Genomic DNA, 21,411 nt, shown 5'->3' on the forward strand with positions numbered 1-21,411 from the left:
GAAATTTTTTAGTTATTTTCGCTTTTCACGACATTTATAACCATCTATTAATTTTTCAAAAAAAATTCAAAATTTTCACATTTTATCAAAATTTTCGAAAAATCAAGATATGCAGGAAAACGTCCAAAAAGCGCACAAAACTAAATTTGTTTAAATTTTTCTAGTTTTCGGCGCTTTTCATACAGTTTCCAGCATTTTTTATTTTTTTAAAAAAAATTATATAAAATTTTTGAGGATGTACCCCTATGAAAATTTTTAAAAATTCAGAAATGGTTATAAATGACGTGAAGAGGGAAAACAACTATAAATAATTCGAATTTTTGAAAATAATTGGAATTCGGATTTTTTTAAAAATTGTTATTTTGCGCGCTTTTTGGACGATTCCCAATATATTTTGATTTTTTGAAAATTTTGAAAAGTTTTAATTTTTTAAAATTTCTCCCCATACTACCCTTCAAAAATTCGGTTTCAGCCGATCACGGTCTTTGCTGTACTCTCTCTGACGAAACCAATTTCAGCCGGACACGGTCTCTGCATGTTCTGGTCTCTTTATGGCACGTTCAATGATTGCGATACTCTAAAAAGGCCCTGATCCGTTAAACCTGGATGAGGCGACATCGTGTCCGGCAGAGATCGTGTAATGTAGACACAGAGACTAGCAGGGACTTCGTTTTGCAGAGACCTGTCGAAGCAGAGGCTGTCTAGGAGAGTCTGGGTGTTGCAGAGACTGAGTCCGACACACACACACACACAGAGAGAGAGAGAGAGAGAGAGAGAGAGAGAGAGAGAGAGAGAGGCAGAGACGGTGTAAAGCCGAGACAGTATCTAGCAGAGATTCCGTGTTTTAGAAACTGAGTCCTACAGAGACCGGGCGAAGCAGAGGCAGAGTCTAGGGGAGACTGGGTGTTGTTGCAGACACTGAGTCCGGCACAGACAGAGGAGCAGAGACTGGGTCTATGATAGACTGAGTGTTGCAGAGGCTCAGTTCGGCAACGACCGACTCTGACAGAGACTGGTTCTGGTAGTTATCGCGTACGGATAATTTTGAAATATTTTTTGAAATTTTCAAAAAATGCTGGAAATTGTCTACCATAAGGGTATCATAAAGAAATCTTCCGATACTCGCTTTGATAACATATAGATTAATCAAAAAGCATTCATATTGTTATCTAGGAATTTAGATATAGAAATGTCTTTAAATATATGACCTGTTTTTTTTTGACAGAAGACTAAAATGTCTTACATAATAGTATGCAACTATTTGAGTTCTAATTTTTTTTATTTTTCCCAATAAGTAAGAATAATTTTATGACACAAAAAATGTAATAAATTTTATATGCTGAATACTTTCTCCAGTATTCTGTGCAACTTATGAATATCAAGTGATATTCCTAGCAAAATTTCTCAGATTTGAGACCAGTTGTATCTTGTATGGACTTTTCTGCAAATACTTGCATGAGCAATACAAAAATCCATCACAGTTCAAAACCCACACTGAGCTTCTAGTTCCCTTCTATTGCCTAGAATTCCACCAGCTTAAACATGGATTTATAAGCAAGTATAGCAGCCAACCTGGTTATATTACACTGCCACATATGTGACTGTACATAACATCATCAAATTTTGATGTGGTTTAAAAGTCTTTAAGTTACTTTGTGTTTGGTCTGTAATTCAAGTGGGTAATCACACTTTACAGATTGAGGACAAAAGAAACAACAAACACCATTTAAGAAGATGGATGTCTTCTGGGTTGTAGTCTGGTAGAAGTTTACTGATGTCTCAGAGGTTCTTGCTGCCTCCATCATCAGGGTAATGACTAATTTTTTTCGAGGCATTACTCTATCATTTGCCTAGATAATGGAAAGGAGCAGGGCCCTGATGATGGAGACAGCAAGGACCTCCGAAACATCGGTAAACTTCTACCAGACTAAGAGGTGCAACAACCCAGAAGACAGCAATCGACAGACTCACCGCCTTGAAAACCTCAAATGCTATATACCATTTAAGAATTATGCTGCACGTTCATCTACACAAAATACCATTACACTGCTATTTTAGTCAAAATAAACTTGTAGCAATGGCTGGGGGTTCGTCGTGCTGACCACACGTCACCCTATATCTGGTTGGATGTTCGTCCACCTCTGCTTAGGCATGTGAACGTGAGGCCAGCAGTCAAGCTAATCGGCTTTGGCTCTCTGGAGCTGTTACGCCACGGATTTAATTTTAATGGAACTAGCTAGGCATTCTTGATTGTCTCACAGTTTAAAATAGATAATTTAAGAACCTTTCAGATAACACAGTTTAGTCCAAACTCTGAATAATGGTACAGCAAACCTTCAAAATCTCAATTCCAATAGGATCTGACTGTGCAGAATGAAGGGGCATCAAAGATCAGAGAAAACATTTTTAAACAGCATAACAGTACGAATTACCGTCTGCACCAAACGAAACAAGGAAGACAGTTAGTCCCATCTTGCTTGTAACAAATCACAAATTTTGTATTAAAAAGTAAAATTTTGACCAGCCACATAGAAAAGCAGATATTAATAAGTTAAATTTCATCTTTGCCAGATTTTAATGCAGCATTTAAACTTATGTACTGTGAGGCTGCCATGCGGACTTTGATTTTGTGATTAATGGAGATAGAGACTGTTTCTTCAAAACGTTAGTATGTACCTATAAATCTAGGTGGCATTAAAACCTAGAACTACTTCAGACAGTTCAGATATTATATAAAACATGTATAAACTCTACTGACAATCTTTTCACAGATTCAAATATGTTCCAAACATTTTATGCCAAATTCTATCATCCAGAATTCATCTATTTTTAAAGTGGTTATAATACTGCACAAGTTCTTTCTATTTATTCATTTATTATTTATTTATTTATTTGTACTGTATATGGAACTGTAATTATACCATACAATCCATGGTGTTATTGTGCGCCCTGTCTCTCTATCTGGAAACAAAGGCATTACGCACAAAACAGGAGTATAATTAAAAATTTTATTTTAAAAGATGTAATGAAAAAGACAGCTATCTATAGCTATATTTAGGGAATTCCAGCTAGAATTCACATCTTGTTTGCTATTCTATTATACAAGTTCGTCTACATCATCTTCGTAAATTAGTAGTGACCGAAATTACACTTCTCGAGATGCGTAAACCAACTCTAGTCACTAATACTGTTCAATTTGCTGGAAGGAAATAACTTTATCAAACACTAACAAGTAACATTCTCAGACTATCAAGCATCACAAGTATCTTCACATCATCTCCTCTTAAAACATTCAAATAATTATTATAATCAGTATCACCCAGCGTAGCCTTGAGGAACAACATAAAATTCTTTCCATACCCTGTATAATGCTGCATGACAGTTCCAATATAATTTCTCAGCTTGGAGAAAGTACGTTCCTGCTTTAAAATGTTAGAAAATTTTGATTCGCTACCCGTTCGTGTAAATTTCTCCAAGTCTCGTACAGAAGCCACGCAGTCATGTCCTGTAACCTCCACACAATTTGAAAACCACAATCAAATGAAATAATCACAAAATTAAAATTGTGACATAATATTCATATGCAACTTCTCATTTGCTTGACAGTTCAGATAAAAACAGTAACTTACCAGATTTGGCAGTGGAAAGTTTGAACTGTCAAGAACAAAAATGAAGCAACGCCAAGTATGAGTTACTATGCGAAGGATTTTAGAATAAAAACAAAACCCTTATTATAACACTCATAGACCTGATATAAAGTATAGAATATTTGTGGTAGCAAATTTCTAAACAATTTCAAGTTTTAACACAAAACCGTAACATAAGACAACAAGAAACTTACGTGACTTCATCTTAAAATAATGCAAGTGGAACTGGTGCAATACTGTTCAAGATTTTATTTCCAAATGATCTCTATACGATACTTTAAAGACCTTGCGTTCCACTATAAGAATTTTAATTTCCACCCAGCTAAGCAATTGCATCTGAGAACACTTTGCGCAGCACAGTCAAGTCTGCTCTCGACACTTTTCTCCTGCATCACACCGTTGATTGCACCGAATCTTACCTTCAATTCCACGGCACCAAGCGAACTTATAAAATGGTGCTTTTTGCCACATAGTCACCAGCTGGTGCTTCACACCTGACATGTCTATGGGTTGGTTACACCAGAAGATGGCATAGTCAAAACTAAGTAGAGTTAACTTGGTCATGTATTCTCGGTACCCGTCAGTTTCGCATCTTCTAAAACGTCACTGGCCGCAGTGATGATGGTCGTCACAGGGGGTGCAGGAAGAGGAGATGATGTAGGGTCCAGAATTGCTTCATGCATCTCAGTAAATATGCTGATCAGATTGTTCAGTCCTATCAGGTAACCGTCTTCATGGTTCCCAACCACCCACTTCAGCGAGTGTGAAATCGACATACCATTTGGCAAAACCAGTGTCTTGGCAAAATCTATTAGCCACACATTGGCATTGGTCTTGTCATGGACAAACAGCAAAGAACTGCCAATAACCTGGAATTAAAATAAAATTCAGCTTTCATTGTATGAATATGAGATTTAAATCCCTGTACTACAGGGCTGCCAGCTGGACTTCAACCCTGACAGTATGACGGTTTAGCAGCATGTTACTGCAACACACAATCGACACCTTAAAGGGGGGGAAAAGGGGCATAGAAACCTCGCACATGGGAGGAGGCCGAGGCTCAACCTCAGGCTGTTGCGCCATAGAAGAAAAAGTGCTGTTACATTTCTAGCTTTATAAAATGTTAATTCTATAATTAAAACAAGCATCAAAACTAAACCCAGAAGCATTACCTTTCCATCTGTTTTTTCCAAATACCTCAAGAAACTCAATTTGATTTCCAATACCCTGTAAACCTATCCAAAAGATAAAATCCTAGCAATGCTGATAACAAGTAGCACAATACGTAGCGTGCTAAATGCTTGACTTATTGCCTTGCCATTTGAATTTACTGCATCATTAAACTGTCAGGACAGTTAATTTCAAAGCCCTTTCTGTTTTGGTACAGTTTGCAAAGAATGGAATGGAAAATTTGGTTTTATGTTGTACTCCAAAGTGTTAAGTTCACTCTTTCCAGCATTTTAATGATGTACAACATGCAAACAATTCTGTGTATTTCATGACCAAATAAAACTTCAAAACTTCACCATCACTTGTAAGATTTGAAGTTTACACAGCGGTGAATCCGAAGATGGCTGTCTTCTGGATTGTTGCGCTGTGTAGTCTGGTCGATCAATGTTCATCACCCTGATGACGGAGGCAGTATGGCCCCTGAAACGTTGGTAAACATCGACCAGACTACACAGCGCAACAACCCAGAAGACAGAAATCTTCATACTCATCGCCCTGATGACGGAGGCAGTATGACCTCTGAAACGTTGGTAAACATCGACCAGACTACACAACGCAACAACCCAGAAGACAGAAATCTTCATACTCGCTTGTAGCACAGAGTACGTGAGTTAATCGCAAACAGCCGGGAGATGTAACAAAATAATTCATTTTAAATTGGAAACTTGAAAAAAGAAACTACATTGAAGACATGGGCGTAGATAGGGAAATATTAACATTAATTTTAAGAACAAAATGTGCGAATATGTTGACAGATTTATCAGGCTCTAGACAAAGTCCAGTAGTGGTCTTACGTTAACTTGGCAATGGCGAGGAACCATTGATAATTTTCTGGCCAATCGAGGAGCTTATCACTTCGCGAGGATTCATGGGGTAAGCTAGATGGTTAGTTACTTAGTCTATCATTTACTCATTTATTACAACTTACTTCATGTGAAGTGAAGAAATCTGATACTTCTAATGTCGCTTTTATAGCTTTTAGCCTCTGTATGTATTTTGGCTGAAAAAAGAAGGAATAAATATTTAAATATTGAATAATTATTACAAGTGCAATTCACACAAATTAAGTTGCACTTTAGATCAGAAGTGTACTAATGCACACTCCTGGGATGCGTGCTGACGGTTCCTTCAGTGTGAATTGTGCCTTACATTCGAGGATGTGACAGAGAGTACACATTTCAGTATTTCCACCGACGTTCTTTATTTTCCTTTCAATGTGAATTTATCCTACAGAATGTAAGAATGCAGCCAGTAAACACATTCCTCTTATGTATGATTTGAGGTTTTCACAGCGGCGAGTACGAAGAGCTTTACAGATATTCTGCGGCGGTACATGCCACTAAATGTGGGGACCGTTAACGACGTCTCGGAACGAGCAAGTGACCCAAATACATTCTACAGTAACGCTTACCACTGCATGTGGGAAACCATTGGTGAAGTCTTGGAATGCCTGCATGATCTGTTCCCTTGTCTTGGTAGTCTTAAAATCCTTGCTGGATTTTCCGTCACTCTTCTTGATTCCCTCGATACGGAAACCAAGCGTCGCCGTCGATGAAATCGTCTCTCTCCACACCATGTATCTGAACACACAAACAGTTTACTTAATAGAGTGAGACTTGCTTGAAACAGGTTCTGAATTGTCACGTACATTCTCTTTTATTCGAGACGGATATTAAATAACACATGAAAGTACTACACTGGTCATATTCTATATATTTATGATGATAATATTATATGTCGGACATTCACGCTACATTCTCGTTTATATTTAAAAAGTCAGACAAAAGCACAGGACACAGCATAAATTTTTAATCCATATTATTTGATATTTTCAGTGTCAATTCAGAAAGGGAATCAAACGCGGGACACTCACCTTGGTTTTGTGACACCCTTCAGTCTGTGTTCCTCTTCAGTCGGTGCATTCGGATCAATCTGAATCATCTTCTCGTACATGTCCTGTAAACGTCAGACAAAAGTGACTGCTAAGAATCCTTTAATTTATTTTTCTGAAGTTTGTGAATATTCCTTTCTGCCTCCTGATGCCACCTTCAATGCTGTCTGCAATTTTCTTATAAATTATTATTATTTATTTACTGCAATTGGGTTTGCATCTGGTAGCAGTCGTCCTTACACTACAAAGTACCCACAGCCCTCGTGATTTTAGATTATCAATGTTATGGCTTCTTCCTACAAAATATAATATGCAGAGGCAGTCCGTCATCCGTCCCGCGTGTAAGACTTATTTCCGAAAATACTGAACACATTTAGGTTCAGTCTGGTGTCTGGGGGGTCAGACTTAAAATGTAAAAAATTAAATTTTGGTTTGATATAACCGATACTGTGCATCAATAACACATAGAAATGTATTGCTTTTCTCAAAAATGGCTCTTCAAATACAAAGTCTGGTCATATCACAAATTACAGATGTGGCCAGTGAAACATTTTTCGGCACGAGGAAATAATATTTTGTACTTCATGCAGTGCATATCCACGAAACGATTACCTTTTAAATAATAAATCTGCAATAAAGAAACATCACTGCTAATGAGGTACGTAGAATAGCAAATTTTTTTTTTCAAAATGTATCTACACCTAATTCTCTCGTCCTGGCTGACTAACGAATAAAATTACAGTAGTGCCAACCTTTCTGAGTTTTGGTTTTTCCTTTGCCTTGGCGAGCTCCTCCTCAAGGTAAGTCCGGACACCAATCTTGCAGTCCATGACGCACGGCGATGTGAAGTCCCCTAGCAAGTCCTGTAGCTGCAGGTACACGGCTGTGGTAGCGTTAAGGAATTGTTTCCCTACCACAAGATCACTCCTTGGCTCACTGTGATTTACAGTTACCTGGCAAACATCGCGGTCTCCTGGGTCATTATGCCGGGCTACGTATCAAAGTTTCAATCCTGAAGATGGAAGCAGTATATTCTTTCGAAACAATGACACGTAACAAAAAAGCTACATGACGTAAAACTGAAGATGTATCCGACAGATAATTACATGTAAATAGAAAAAATTAATCTGAGGATTACTGAAAGCCGAGATTAGATCGATAGTTAGCTACAATCGTTTCTCATTCTTTTACAGAAACTTTCAGCTTCTTGAGACAAAGACAACTCCGACATTCATCTGTCAAGTTAAAGACGTTAATCCAGTGGTCATACACACTACACGCCATTTTATGACGGACCACATTAATCTTTAATTAGCTTCTCATTCAATTAGGCTAACGGAAAAGACGTACAAATACGAGATTTTTGTTTGTAACGTGAAGTTGATTAATTCCCCTCCCCATTCAACAAGTGAAAAGTGAGCGAAGTCCATAGAAGTCGCTTTGCTCGCACAGCACAGAATTCCTTTGCATAATTAATTATTAAACTTCCAAGTCGCTGGAAGTTTCAGAGACATCGCGGTAATCTTCTGTATCACATCGTCAATACGTAACTGATTTCAGGCACTTAAGTAGATTTTAAAGCAAATTATCAATGACAGCGTCATTGGAAAAGAGTTCACTCAACTAAAAACACAACAATAATGCTCACTAGAAGAACACAGGCCACGCAACAATGTTCAGCCGCATCCTCATTGCTGTGAGTCGTGACAGGATATAACCCTGCAGATATTATGCCAAGTTGTAATATATTTCATAAACAGGAGAGTTTAAGGAAATTTCTTTACATTCCACTCCCTTCGTGGACATTTTATATATATTTAGTAAAAAGTAAAAGTAAAGTTTGTCCCACTATACGCCATGTAGGCGCTTGGGGTGAGAGGAGGTATAGCTCCTCTCTTCCTTGACCTCGGCACTAGATGGGGGTGAGTGGTCAGCATCACGCCCCGGCCGGCTTTACCCCCGGGAAAGGCCCCGGTACCCATTGGAAAGGAGGCTGGGTGGGCCCCAGAGCCGGTCTCGACATATATATTTAGTTGGGAACCATTTTCTGAGACGTTTAAATCGTATCCAAAGCCCACAGAAAATACGAAATTTCTTTACTTATTACCATAACGCCGAAGGAAACTTGGTCAACCAAAATCAGTCTATCAGTATCAAAGAAAGATTTTTATTGTTATTTTATCATTATTGGTGTTATTGTTATTATCACTACAATACAATTACCGCTATCATTACTTGTATTTAGGTTTTCGCGACTGAATTTCAATGCAATTCGTTTTCGATAATAAGCAATACCTCAAATGTTGACAGTTATCTGTTTCTTGAAATACTTCAGTTACCACCATCACGGTGGATATGCTGGTTGGACGTTTTTGAAGCCTTATATAAGGGTCACCTGCCTGCTCTTACTTGGATTCGAAATAAGAACAACCAACATACTCACCCTGAAGATGGACAGTGCAATATTTGCCGAAACGTCGTGTGACTTTCAACATTCAACCAGGCTCATCACCGAAAGCCTGACCGGTTCCGAGTTGTAGAGTCAAAGTAACCCGCAATGTTATAAAAAGAGCAGCATCTGAAAGTCATCGTCTTTCGTCTGCACTATAGGCTACTATCTTTGTTGCGTTTTGCTGACAAGGATACAATCTCCGTCTTCGCAGTTGACGTGTCCTTTGTACTCAGGTACGTACGGCCTCAGAACATCCTTCATAAGGATCTGAAAGCACAGCTCCTCCTTCGGACACAGCTTCTTCAGGATGGTGCCTTGTTCAGGTCCTGCCTTGAAGTTTCCTGCAACAAAATGCAAAGTCATCGTGAAACAATGTTAAAAGTTACATCCCAACCAAGGCGAATGAACAGCTGTTGCGATAAATGGCCACATACTGACATCAGCGCTCTCATGTATGAAACCACTGGCCCTTGGAGGAGAATACTTAAACAGGTCTCAGGGTTGCCTCTACCGTTCTGCGGTCAAGTCCATTGACCACTTTATGGGATTCAGACCGCAGTTAGCTCAGTCGCCAACTGCAACTCTGGTAAGACTGTTGATTTTAGAACGGAACGATATTTTATCGCAAATACAGATTATAAATCATTCCAGATAAATGTAGTCTACATCCAGGCCCTTACCATTTCTTTCACAGGTAAAATTCAACATTGTCACTTTCATTATTTAAAACGTGTTAACCAATCTTTTTGTCAAAAATCAGTATCAGCCTTTGCTACTCAAACCTCAGTACCGCAGCCTACTTTTCTAAATGATCACAGATTAACATAATTGTCATTCTTTCCACTACTTAATGTACACCATCACTAAAGAAAGTCTGTCACTCAGCTGTGTGCACTGCAGCTAATCTGATATCCACTAGTACTGACTTGAAGGATTTCTAGGACTCCAAAGTGACCTAACCCCCTCAGGACTGCCGAACAAAATTCTGCACTCATTTCTCATATTGCCGCAAGCATATTTACGATAACACTTTATTGCATTACTATAACAATTTATTAAAAACGCTACACAATTAGACCTCCTTTTCAGATTCACAAGTTTGTCAATACTCTTCCTTAGCCAACTTACGAGTCATTAGTCAGATATTTACAATGCTTTTGGTTAGGTAATCTTTATACAGTGCCGTGACAGTACCTTAAAATTCGGCCACGACCGCTTCCTTCCACATCCTTTCCAATTCAGTATTCATTATCCTCTAATTCGAAGCTATAAACCCTGAGCTACTGAAAAAGCATCGTTAATGAAATTATAAGTAAATATAAAAATTCTCTTCTTGACAATCGCATTCATCCCTCTCTGTTCATCAATAGGACACAAACTAGTTACTGGTTTGGCGTTCTGCTTTAAACCTTTGAATCGGAATCTCGTCTAAATATTATTAAGAACACAGTCCGTACCTCAATGAAAACACACCACGCCTACATTACAAAGGTAAATTGGCCAACGCTGTTTGGGTAAATATCTGCTTAAGCCACGAATCATACAAATGTCCAAGTTCCATAATATTTCAATAATTCTTAAATAACTGATTCCCATTATTATATTTAAGGCTAGTTGTATGAAAGATATACGAATCAAAAATAAAGGGAACGCCGAAGAAGGAGGTCGCTTCTGCGATGTTTAGATTTGTGAGACGGTAAAAAGGTGTACTTGAGGCTATGAATTCTGAATTACTTCCTACTAAGTATCGACAGAGATATTTATTATATAATCTTAAATACCATGTTCTTTGGTGCATATGGAAACATTAAGTCAAAATGATCCGAAAACAAAATAGTCTGATTATATAAACCCCTGTTTATTCAGTTACCTTTATCCATGTTTCGGTAAAGGCGTGGTAATTACCTTGATGGCCTGCAAGCTGAACCCACGGATACCTTTGCTTCTTGTACGTCTGAAAGAACGGCGTCCATTGGACAATATTTCGTAGTTTCCGCCAACCAGAAGGCTGAAAATAAGATATAACATTTCTATTAGAATTTTTGAAAATATCAATAGCTTTAACATCAGATCCAACTCGATGAAATACTTGACGCTGCCTCTTCAGCGCCGAGAAAATCTCAGATTTCATAAAATTAAATAGAATTTTTCCTTCGATTTCATAATTGGTTTCCATAATTCAATTACCTCTATGCTTACAAATTCTTGCCATGATTGCTGTAATTTAGATAAATTATAATAAATTGTCTGATTGGATGTTATCCTAAAACATCACAACTCTAACCCGTAATTTTCGCTGAGTTACGGACTTCCAAACAGACAAAATGATTGTTCTTGTTCCTGTCAAATAGAATTTAATATTTCATGTGTTCAAATCTGTTCTATTTTTCATATCTGCTTAGTTCATACCAAGTTTCACGCGTTACTCACGTATAAAAGGGCATGCAAGAATAAGTAAACACGTACAAGGAACAGGAGTTAATCAAAAAGCAAGTAGCTCATGAATAAATGGGGTAAATCATAAATCAAATATTAAATTTCGTGTAAAAAATCGAATTAGTCTTGTTCCAAAATAAAGACGTATCTGTGTACCTTGATATTCGTCTTCAGAACGTGAAGCCTTAATCCAGTCCCTGCCTGCTCACAATTTGGACTGAACTTTCCTGTCTGACGACGTCTTAGAATACACACCATCATGTATAAGGCACTATATCGCATCACTGCACTTTACGTACAAAAAATCACAATTTATTTTCCTCACGTTTAAAAACACTCCTTCACAACACACAACACTATACACTTATCGCAAATAAAATCCACTATCCTATATGATTACTCAGATATTTTTGAGGGATGCTGTATAATTAAATGTATATCTAATACGGCCTTCTAAAACATTTTAAAGTCTTCTAAGTTTTCAGAGGACGCCGTCGAATTTGCTCACGACAACCACTTCCCTCCTGTTCAGCTGTGCACTTGCTTATAAGAGACGTTCAACCACTCTCTCTCTTCCTCGTTGAATTCCTACGTCAATGGTTAATCCACCAATAAAGAAATCCTGCAAATGATACACCGTATGACGTAATAAACCATTTCTGGGACATGCAGTTTCAGAATTCACCCGCATTACATCAGACAGTTTGCAAATGAGCTGTCCTGTATGACTCCCCTAATCAATGACAAAAATCCAATTATGAAGGAATATGCAGATTATTTCAAACTTTCACGGTGTTTCAGTTGTAATGCGGATCCTACATCAGCAACACGAAAAATACATACTGAGTGCAAGCCACCCACATATGATATCCACATTAAAAATAACTTTTTTTACAAACGAATGGAATTCTCAATCACGAAATTCATAATTTCAATATTATTTTCTGTTTCCACTGAATATTAGTACGAATTTTAGATAGCATAGAAACACTTCAGAGACAGAATTAATTAACGACAGAAACCTCTTCGTCCATATTCGATTACTGAAAAGCTGAGATAAAGATAATACGTGGCAAGACAGAGAGAGAGAATTTGGATACTGAAAGTCTCTAGTGTCGCCTGTAAGGGCTCTCTGTGTGATACCTGTGATTTTGTAATTAAATTCCAGGTCCTACACTGCACCAAACAACATCAACTGACAACTCAATAAATAAATACTCCACTTTGCAGAGATCTGAAGTTGTGTTAAATCAAGAATATCATAAATGTAACTCCTATTCGCTGTTTCAAGATTCGAGATGAGACGTATGTCGTTCGCCGAAACCTGTCTGACGCACTCGGTCCTCCATCACACGTAATTATACGGGACACACTGTTTCAAGAAGCACTACTGAAATACCTGTTCATCCACCTACAAGGACGGTAGGATTTTTCTGACGTCAGCACGAACGCCGTGATTCGCTGCGAAAACATGTGTGATCCTAAACATGTAAGGCTACATTCTAAATTACAGTGCACACACAGAAATCTGGAAACAGATCGGAAAGGAGTAAACAGAAGGAGACGCTAGTCTGTGAGACCAGACAAGTTCAAAGTTGCTTCTGAGTTGTTATTTCGTAACATAAGTCTAAAGGATTGTACCTACGGTGCGTTACTTACAACATTGCTGTTCTTGTGGACTTGACAGCTTCTTCTATCCCACCTGAAGATGGGATTAAAACAAGCTCCCGAAACGTAGCGGTATTTTTTCAAAATACTGGACGATGACAGCAATGATGAATTGTTATTTTGTGTGTGACTATCATCATTGATCTTAATCCGTTAAAAGCACGGTGTTTGGAAAATTAGTCCCAGTTCCTTCTTCATTTAACCAGGTACGAAAAAGTCCTCAGTCTATTGACGTCCTTGGTCAAATTCGTATCAGTTCAGCGTCCATCTCAACCGAGGGACCCAAAATAACAACAGTTTCTTCTCATCCGGTTACGTGAAGACAGAAATACAACCAAATTTCGAAACGTGTGGTTTTAATACACAAAGAACGGAGAAATCCCAAAATGAAATATCCGTGCACATTGTGTCGAACTGATTTCCGAAAACTTTCAAATGTCATCAGTCTGGGAAAGATAAACATTCCTCGCGCTCTGTGCATGACTGACGTCAGAATGGCTAAGGAAGAGGATGTGGATTACCTCAGGTACTTTCTCGGGAGATAAGGCGGCTAAAACCACATCTGGAACAGACATCCTTGAAATATGAAGAAAAAAAAAGTATATCCAGCCACAACATAAACAACACTTAATTCGCTGACTTCCGACAGTGAAACCAATAACAAACACAAATAAAAATATTATTAATAACAAAATTAGGGATGCATTAAATTTTGAAACGAAATTCAGTTCAGGATATTTTTATCTTCCTGTGTCCTGTAAAACAAAACAGAGTAATGTAATATAAGCGAACTTAATATTCACTGAAGCAAATTTGGTACGCAGAAACGGTACGATACAGCAATACAAAGTAGCGCAGCTTTTAAATACAGCTTTGCGCACTGAATGCGATATTCGCCTGTATTTATCGCTGTATCGTACCTCTACCGAATACCGCGTTGGTTTGACAGAACCTTGATCTGAAACAGTGAACACACATAAATAATCCCGTAAGACCCAAAATCAGGAAATGAACACAAACCAACCCTTGATCATGAGCCTACATATACTTTTATGGGTATGCTGAAGCCTTTAGAGACTATGACCACGTGCATTACATCCCTACTTTGCTACTTCGAACAATCCCATAAAAATAAATTGTATTTAATTTTTTAAAGAACTCTCACGGACAGCACATGTTCTAATGCATTATTCATGCCCTTATCGTCATGGTTTTGGCAACAGATAGTAGGTCTACACAGTTTTCTTCTGTTCGGGCATCATGGCTTGCCATGAGGCATTGGTTCTGGTTCGTGAAACACTGAAAAATAATTCACTACCACACGAGAGGTCGGATCTAGTTAGGCTGGGCTTTCAGATCAATTTAAGTTACGGTTCAACTATAGTAACTTCGAAAAATGTGCATATACAGGGTGAGCAGATGAGCCGGGATAGCTCAGTCAGTATAGTGACTAGCTACGGGCTGGACGACCGGGGTTCGATCCCCGACGGGGGCAGAGGATTTTTCCTCTAGCCTCTGCGTCCAGACCGGCTCTGGGGCCCACCCAGCCTCCTCTACAATGGGTACCGGGGTCCTTTCCCGGGGGTAAAGCCGGCCGGGGCGTGATGCTGACCACTCACCCCGATCTAGTGCCGAGGTCAAGGAAGAGAGGAGCTATACCTCCACTCACCCCAAGCGCCTACATGGCGTATAGTGGGACAAACTTTACTTTACAGGGTGAGCAGAAAAAACTTTACATTTTAAAAATAACACAGAGAACAAACACGGGGTGCTTTGAGCTTCACACCCACTCCAATCGATTAAGAAACTCTTAAAGTTTTTTTAATGACACGGCTGATTGTTGTTATTGCTTGCCTCCGCTGGATTATCATTTTGAAGGTGTAAAGTTTTTTTGTGCTCACCCTGTATACAAACGTAAAAGTTATTACATGATAAATAAATTTTCAAGTAAGCGTTACGTCATAATATAAGAAATAATCCGAATTAGTCTTCTCTCACATACACCCTAAGGCCTCAGTAGGTAAGGAAAATTAACTACAATTCCCATATCAAATCTAAAACTTCTTGACGATGGTGAAGAGTCAATTGAATAAAAATTTTCTTGGATATTATCCATCGTCTAGTAAATATAAAACGTAAAACGACGTTTCGGAGATGGGACTCTATCTCCGTCTTCAGGTTCCTACACAGTTGGGCCCACTAGATAGAGCTAATCCCTATCTCTATCTAGTGGGCCCAACTGTGTAGGAACCTGAAGACGGAGTCCCATCTCCGAAACGTCGTTTTACATTTACTAGACGATGGATAATGTCCAAGAAAATTTTTATTCAATTGACTACATTCCCCATTTTTATTCTGTTTCATGGTCAGATCCTTTGCAGAAAAGGACAAAAGTCCTGTTGTAATGTTAGCGAAGATGGAAGAAATTAAACATTGTGTAACAAAAGAGAGATTCAACAGTCTGTAAATAGGTGTAGTTCCTGCATTCTATGTGAAATGTATACTTGACGTCATATTTCAACATTATGTGACTACGAAATGTAGGATAATTGAACGAGTTTTGTGCATCTCAAATTCCACGAAAATTACATGTTACACATACTTTTACGTCAGAGAAATAATGTAAAAATTGTTTGAAATGTTAATGAATTTCGGAGAACTGACAGGCCATTACGACATTTCCTGAATCCAGAATCCGGAACGAACATACGAATAAATGCACATTCTATATTAATTTAAACAACCCCACCCCTCAACTCCACGTCCTATACACAGTACAATCAGCACCCTGTTGATAGATTACAACAAAAGAAATTTAAATATCCAAGATTGATTTTTTTTTTTATTTGTAGTGTTCTGTCTGACGACAGGTCCATATGAACAGGATCCTTCCATCCTTTTCTCGGACTGGGACCTGTTCATATACGTTCTTGGCAGATGATCCAGAAGTGGTTTGCCATTGCCTTCTTCTGTGTGTGAATGGAGTGATTGTTTGGATGCCACGGAGAAACCGGGGAAGCCCCCGGAGGAAAACTCCGTGTTGCCTAGACCACGGCCTTGCCCAACACAAGTTATTAATTCGGGCACCGCCGGGAATCGAACCCGAGACCCCAGGATTACAAGGCCAGCTTTCTAACCGCTTGATGATGGCCAATAACTGGAATTTTCTCAATATTTCAATGGCATTCAACTGGTAGGTGCTCTTACAATCTCGCGTTTAGAAAATTAATACGCACAAATGTTCCAATGGTTCCGAATCTAGGGGGAAACAAGTACTCGAGTGTCAGAGTTGGTCTTCTGCGTAATACCACCGTGTAACACAAGCTTATTACGAAAAAAACAAACACTGTAATGCTGCAGAAATAGTTTGTGAATTTCCATTACTTAAAAAACATCATTTTTTGCATCACACGGTATGCTGAGTAGCACGTTCCTCCCATCCCATTCGACGTCTCTGCGCTAGACGTACACTGTTTATTGTGTACATTATAATAAACCTCATCGCCGACAATTCTTATACAATTTTACATGTTTAACGCACACAGTGACAACAATAGGCTATAGAATCGGACGAATGGGCCACTGACGCACACAGTGTCACCTAGCCACGACCTCAGGGCTGTCCAAAACACGTAGTTGAAGGGTATAATAGAATTTTTAGTTACCGTTTCCCTTCATGAGAATTGGATTCTGACAAAGCGGGCATTCTCAGGCAAAAAAAAATTAATAACAAGTGTTATTCTAAGGTACGTATAATAACGCAAGTTTTTCTCGATAGTTCCGACGTAATTTACGAAAAATAATAAATCGGTGATGCCAACTTTGGAAAATAATGTCATTTTGTATATGAATACTTTTTTGTTCGGATTAACCAATAGTCCTTTAAATAACACATAAACCACAACGATTCTGAAATGGCGATCTATTTCATCAGAGACGTCGTCTTAATACAAAAAGATTATTAGATCTAAAATAAAATCAATGGTACACACTGAAAATGGCTGACTTCTGGATTGTTCCGCCGTGTACTCTGGTAGAAGTTTAACGACGTTTAAGACGTGATTCCTGTCTCCATCACTCATCTCTTTAAAACGTCGGTATGCTTCTACCAGAGTACACGGCGTAAAACCCAGAAGGCAGCCATCTTACTATCCTCTTCCTCGTACCCCGACCAGTCACACGCCGATAACGAGGAGAGGAATGAGAATAAGAAGAAATTTTAATAACCGATTCTCGTCTCCTGGGCTGTGACACCGTGGTTACAAATATTTTGCAAAAAACGCACGGCCTCCATCCTCAGGTTTGTCGACGGAGGTGTTATTTCCTTCTGTAACGTTGATAACGACATCTTAAACGCCATAGAATCCTCAAAAGTAACAGCGTTTATGTCTACATGTGATATTTGTTCCACCTTCAGTAAACTAAGTTCGCAAAGCACAAGGCTAACTGGAGACTCGGGCTACGTTACAATGTGACGTTTTGTTTTAGCTGAGAGGAGAGAGACTATTATCTATGTTTGTACTTTTACGTACTTCGCGTCTCGTGTGCGTGTGTGTGGTCCTTTGTCCAACAATACAACTATTGATACTGTGACGTCATTGTCTATTATGTGCTTTGATTGACAATAGTACGCGGAACACAAAAGAGAAAAATTCGAATATGCTGCAATGGCAACTGTCAGGCTAAGCTATAGTACACGCGGGTAAACTGTGTAGGCCTACCTATACGATTACATAAATGTTTAAGCCCGTAATAAGCATACGTTCACAATATATTAATATCTAATGAAGGTCAGATGTACGCTTAGCATTCATGAAAGTTACTACACCCAAATTAGTATTAAGGCCTTGACTTTTCAATATATAATCAGACGAAGCCAGTATTCAGTAGCAACAATTCTGTTACTTTCTTTTTAGTGTCAAGCAAACTATAATTGCACTGTAATGATTTTTTTATTTGTAGTGTTCTGTCTGACGACAGGTCCATATGAACAGGATCCTTCCATCCTTTTCTCGGACTGGGACCTGTTCATATACGTTCTTGGCAGATGATCCAGAAGTGGTTTGCCATTGCCTTCTTCTGTGTGTGAATGGAGTGATTGTTGGGATGCCACGGAGAAACCGGGGAAGCCCCCGGAGGAAAACTCCGTGTTGCCTAGACCACGGCCTTGCCCAACACAAGTTATAAATTCGGGCACCGCCGGGAATCGAACCCGAGACCCCAGGATTACAAGGCCAGCGTTCTAACCGCTAAATAGAGCTATATAGTTTTTTCCTTTGGAATTAGGAATGTATTCGTTTATACGCGGTTTATTTAACGACGCTGTCATATTATGCACCGTCTAATGACAAAATGATTAATAATTTATTAATTTATGAATCTGAAAGTTTATGCACGGAAACTGTCATAGCCTAATAAAATGTACTTTCTGTATTATTCTGGAGGTACTGACGAAAATTACGAAAATAACTCTTAGTATAAACGATGTATGAAGCTGAATAAAGGGAATGTTAAATAAGAACTTGCACAATGAAAACTATTGCATGCTTTCATGAACGACGTTATTACGGTGGTGGCCACTTTCACTCTGGCGTTCTACCCTGAAGACAGAAGCGATTACGTTCCTCCGAAACGCTGTAAACCACCTATATGACAAAGCAGCGTCATAGTCCAGATGACTGTAACCCAAGACAGAGCCGATGGCAAAGTTTCGTGTTGCTGGATCAATAATTCCTCTTAACAAGTTTCAGTAGTCATCAATAAATTTTCCAAATATGAAAGCCAGTAATACTTAAACATTAAAAAACGCGTTCCCCCTTATTCCCAACATCCTGTATCTGTCAGCAGTGTTGGATGTTTGGGCTGCGTGCAGCGCCAACACTAAAGGACACTCATCATTCGTATGTACATCCGATTATTGGTGTTAGGTGTTGTTCAACTCCTCCTGAATAGGTAATCGCTGTTAGAGAAGTGACGTCAATGACATAGATGTGTGAGCTACTATAATGGGCACCTGGACGTAACGAGGCTGATGCACTGATTGTTTCCATGACTTCCCCTCTCGCCATTGTTCCTTGCGAACGGAGTTTCACAATCTGAATTCAGATTTGTACCAGGCCCCGACGTCATCATGAACAACATAATAGCCCTACGTTCAGTGTAGTATTGTCGGATTTACTATCACACAACTTAGACAAACGACGATCAGTGATAAGGTCCTTCACTAACGAGCTGTAACCAATTAATCCAATGAACTCTAAACATTGTAACCAGCGATCGCCACTCAAGACCTGACAGACTCTGGGTTGGAAGGCGGAGACTGGATTCATCTGGCTCAGGATAAGATCCACTGGCGGGCTCTTGTGTAATGAACTTTCGGGTTCTGTAAAAGTCGGGGAATGTGACCAGCTGAGCGATTATCAGCTTCTCAAGGAGAACTCTGGTGTCAGTTCTGAGCAACGTTCATGAAACATAATCAAGCTGGGGAGATTATACGCATCAGTGTGTTCTATAATTTAAATTACTCGAAAGATTTTGATTAAATTTGGCATTAGAATGGACGTTATTCATAACTCTGCAATAATACTTTCAGTTTCAAACAATAGGGCCCCTGTGAGACTTCACATTTCACCCAAATATCTTCAAATAATAACCCCAAATTATTAGTGACGTATTTTAATAATCTTCTCCTCCTCAAGTGAAAAACTAGCCTCAACTTCAAACGCGTCCCTGTAAACCCTTGTCAGACAAGAACAAAATAAGTGGTCCCTCGGTTATCGATAATAATTGGTTCTACGAAAACCATCGTTAACTGAAAACACGGCCATTTGAATATAGAAAAAACACTAATATTTAAGGGTGCTCACAAGCACCGGGCATTAATCACACTCGAGGGCAAACCAACTGAGCTCCAGACGCTCGCAAATGGGGTCGCTGATCCATTGAGTCCTGCTGACTCCACCAGGGGGGCTCCGACTGAACGAAATTGGGGGCCCTGTGATATCATAAACATATCGTAAACCGAACATTAATAGCTATCAGAAAACAACAGGACCCTATGGAAGGCAAATAGTTAATAGGCGGCTTTCTAGATCATGGGACCACTGCACACAGTAATTATTCAACACTGAAGCATTCACACGCTGAATTCTGCCTATAAACAACATGCCTTATAGTTAAGTTATCTATGAACAGCTACGGAATTTAGTATTAACAAGATTGGAAAGCTGTAGTCTACTCTTTGGAGCACAATGACATTTCAAAAGCGTTCTTCACTCCACATCACGTACGTCATTGCTGCACTAATATGGCTCGAGGTCAGTGTTGTACCTTACGCCATTATTGCATTAATCTGTCGATGTCATTGTTAAGCAACAACGTGTGCAAAGAATTTTTTCTCTTCGCCTCTAACCTGGGAATCCAAATCCAGACGAGTAACACGTCAGATAATTCGGGGGAATCCTCCCTGACGGCGACGCCACCAACGATGTTTGACAGGTGCCAGACTCCCAGCCTACGCAGAATTATTTGGACCCAGAAAACTATGAACACACCAGCGCCATTTGAAAGCGTCATATTTAGGCAAAAGCACTGCAATTTTTGAGCTACGGGTAAATTTGGTACTTTTCTCCGCCACGGCGACGTTCGACAACAGCGTGCTGCATCTACGAGCGAGCTCAGTCTATATGCTTTCTAAAGGACGCCGACTAGAGTGGGGAATGTCCTGTGTGGGGCAGGTTGTATGGAAAAGAGAGGGAGGCTACACATCCTCTTTAGACGCCGTGGCAAGAGCGTTCCCACAAATGCGTCAGTCCACTGACAACAGTTGGGTAACATCCGGAAACACTTCCGCAACAAGACAACATTGAAATTCCACTTATTCACTTCTGGCCACAGCTCTGTTTCGAAAGCATTCGGCCTCCTTTCATCTATTACGTCATAATTTTTTTCTACACTTCTAGTCAACGACCTCGAACAGACACGAGGGAGATTCTGCTCATGGAACTATGCCCTTAACCCTGACGGAAGAAAGAGCGATTACTACGCAAAACAATTCAACCCGAAAGGAATTTAACCTTTGTGACCGA

At 39.2% G+C, this 21,411-nt stretch overlaps 1 protein-coding gene across 5 annotated transcripts in view; it reads right to left on the minus strand.

The window, feature by feature from the left end:
• Positions 1-1,260: 1,260 nt before the first annotated feature.
• IP3K2 (Inositol 1,4,5-triphosphate kinase 2) overlaps positions 1,261-21,411 on the minus strand; it is a 176,410-nt gene continuing 156,259 nt past the window's right edge. For 4 of the 5 annotated variants that reach the window (XM_022065647.2, XM_022065649.2, XM_022065648.2 and 1 more), the window contains 7 exons: positions 11,126-11,228; positions 9,415-9,561; positions 7,521-7,651; positions 6,751-6,833; positions 6,289-6,457; positions 5,806-5,877; positions 1,261-4,516 (listed from right to left, as the gene is read on the minus strand). In XM_022065647.2, coding sequence (XP_021921339.1) covers positions 4,208-4,516; positions 5,806-5,877; positions 6,289-6,457; positions 6,751-6,833; positions 7,521-7,651; positions 9,415-9,561; positions 11,126-11,228 — 1,014 coding nt within the window. In that variant the 3' untranslated portion in view covers positions 1,261-4,207. Of the gene's footprint in view, positions 4,517-5,805; positions 5,878-6,288; positions 6,458-6,750; positions 6,834-7,520; positions 7,652-9,414; positions 9,562-11,090; positions 11,229-21,411 lie in introns of those variants that run through there. The other variant, XR_002543275.2, reaches the window with a different exon arrangement.

This window comes from Zootermopsis nevadensis, unplaced genomic scaffold (assembly GCF_977971745.1).
Source record: "Zootermopsis nevadensis isolate Lab colony 2312 unplaced genomic scaffold, Znev_1.0 Znev_ptg000001l, whole genome shotgun sequence".
Classification (NCBI taxonomy): domain Eukaryota; kingdom Metazoa; phylum Arthropoda; class Insecta; order Blattodea; family Termopsidae; genus Zootermopsis; species Zootermopsis nevadensis.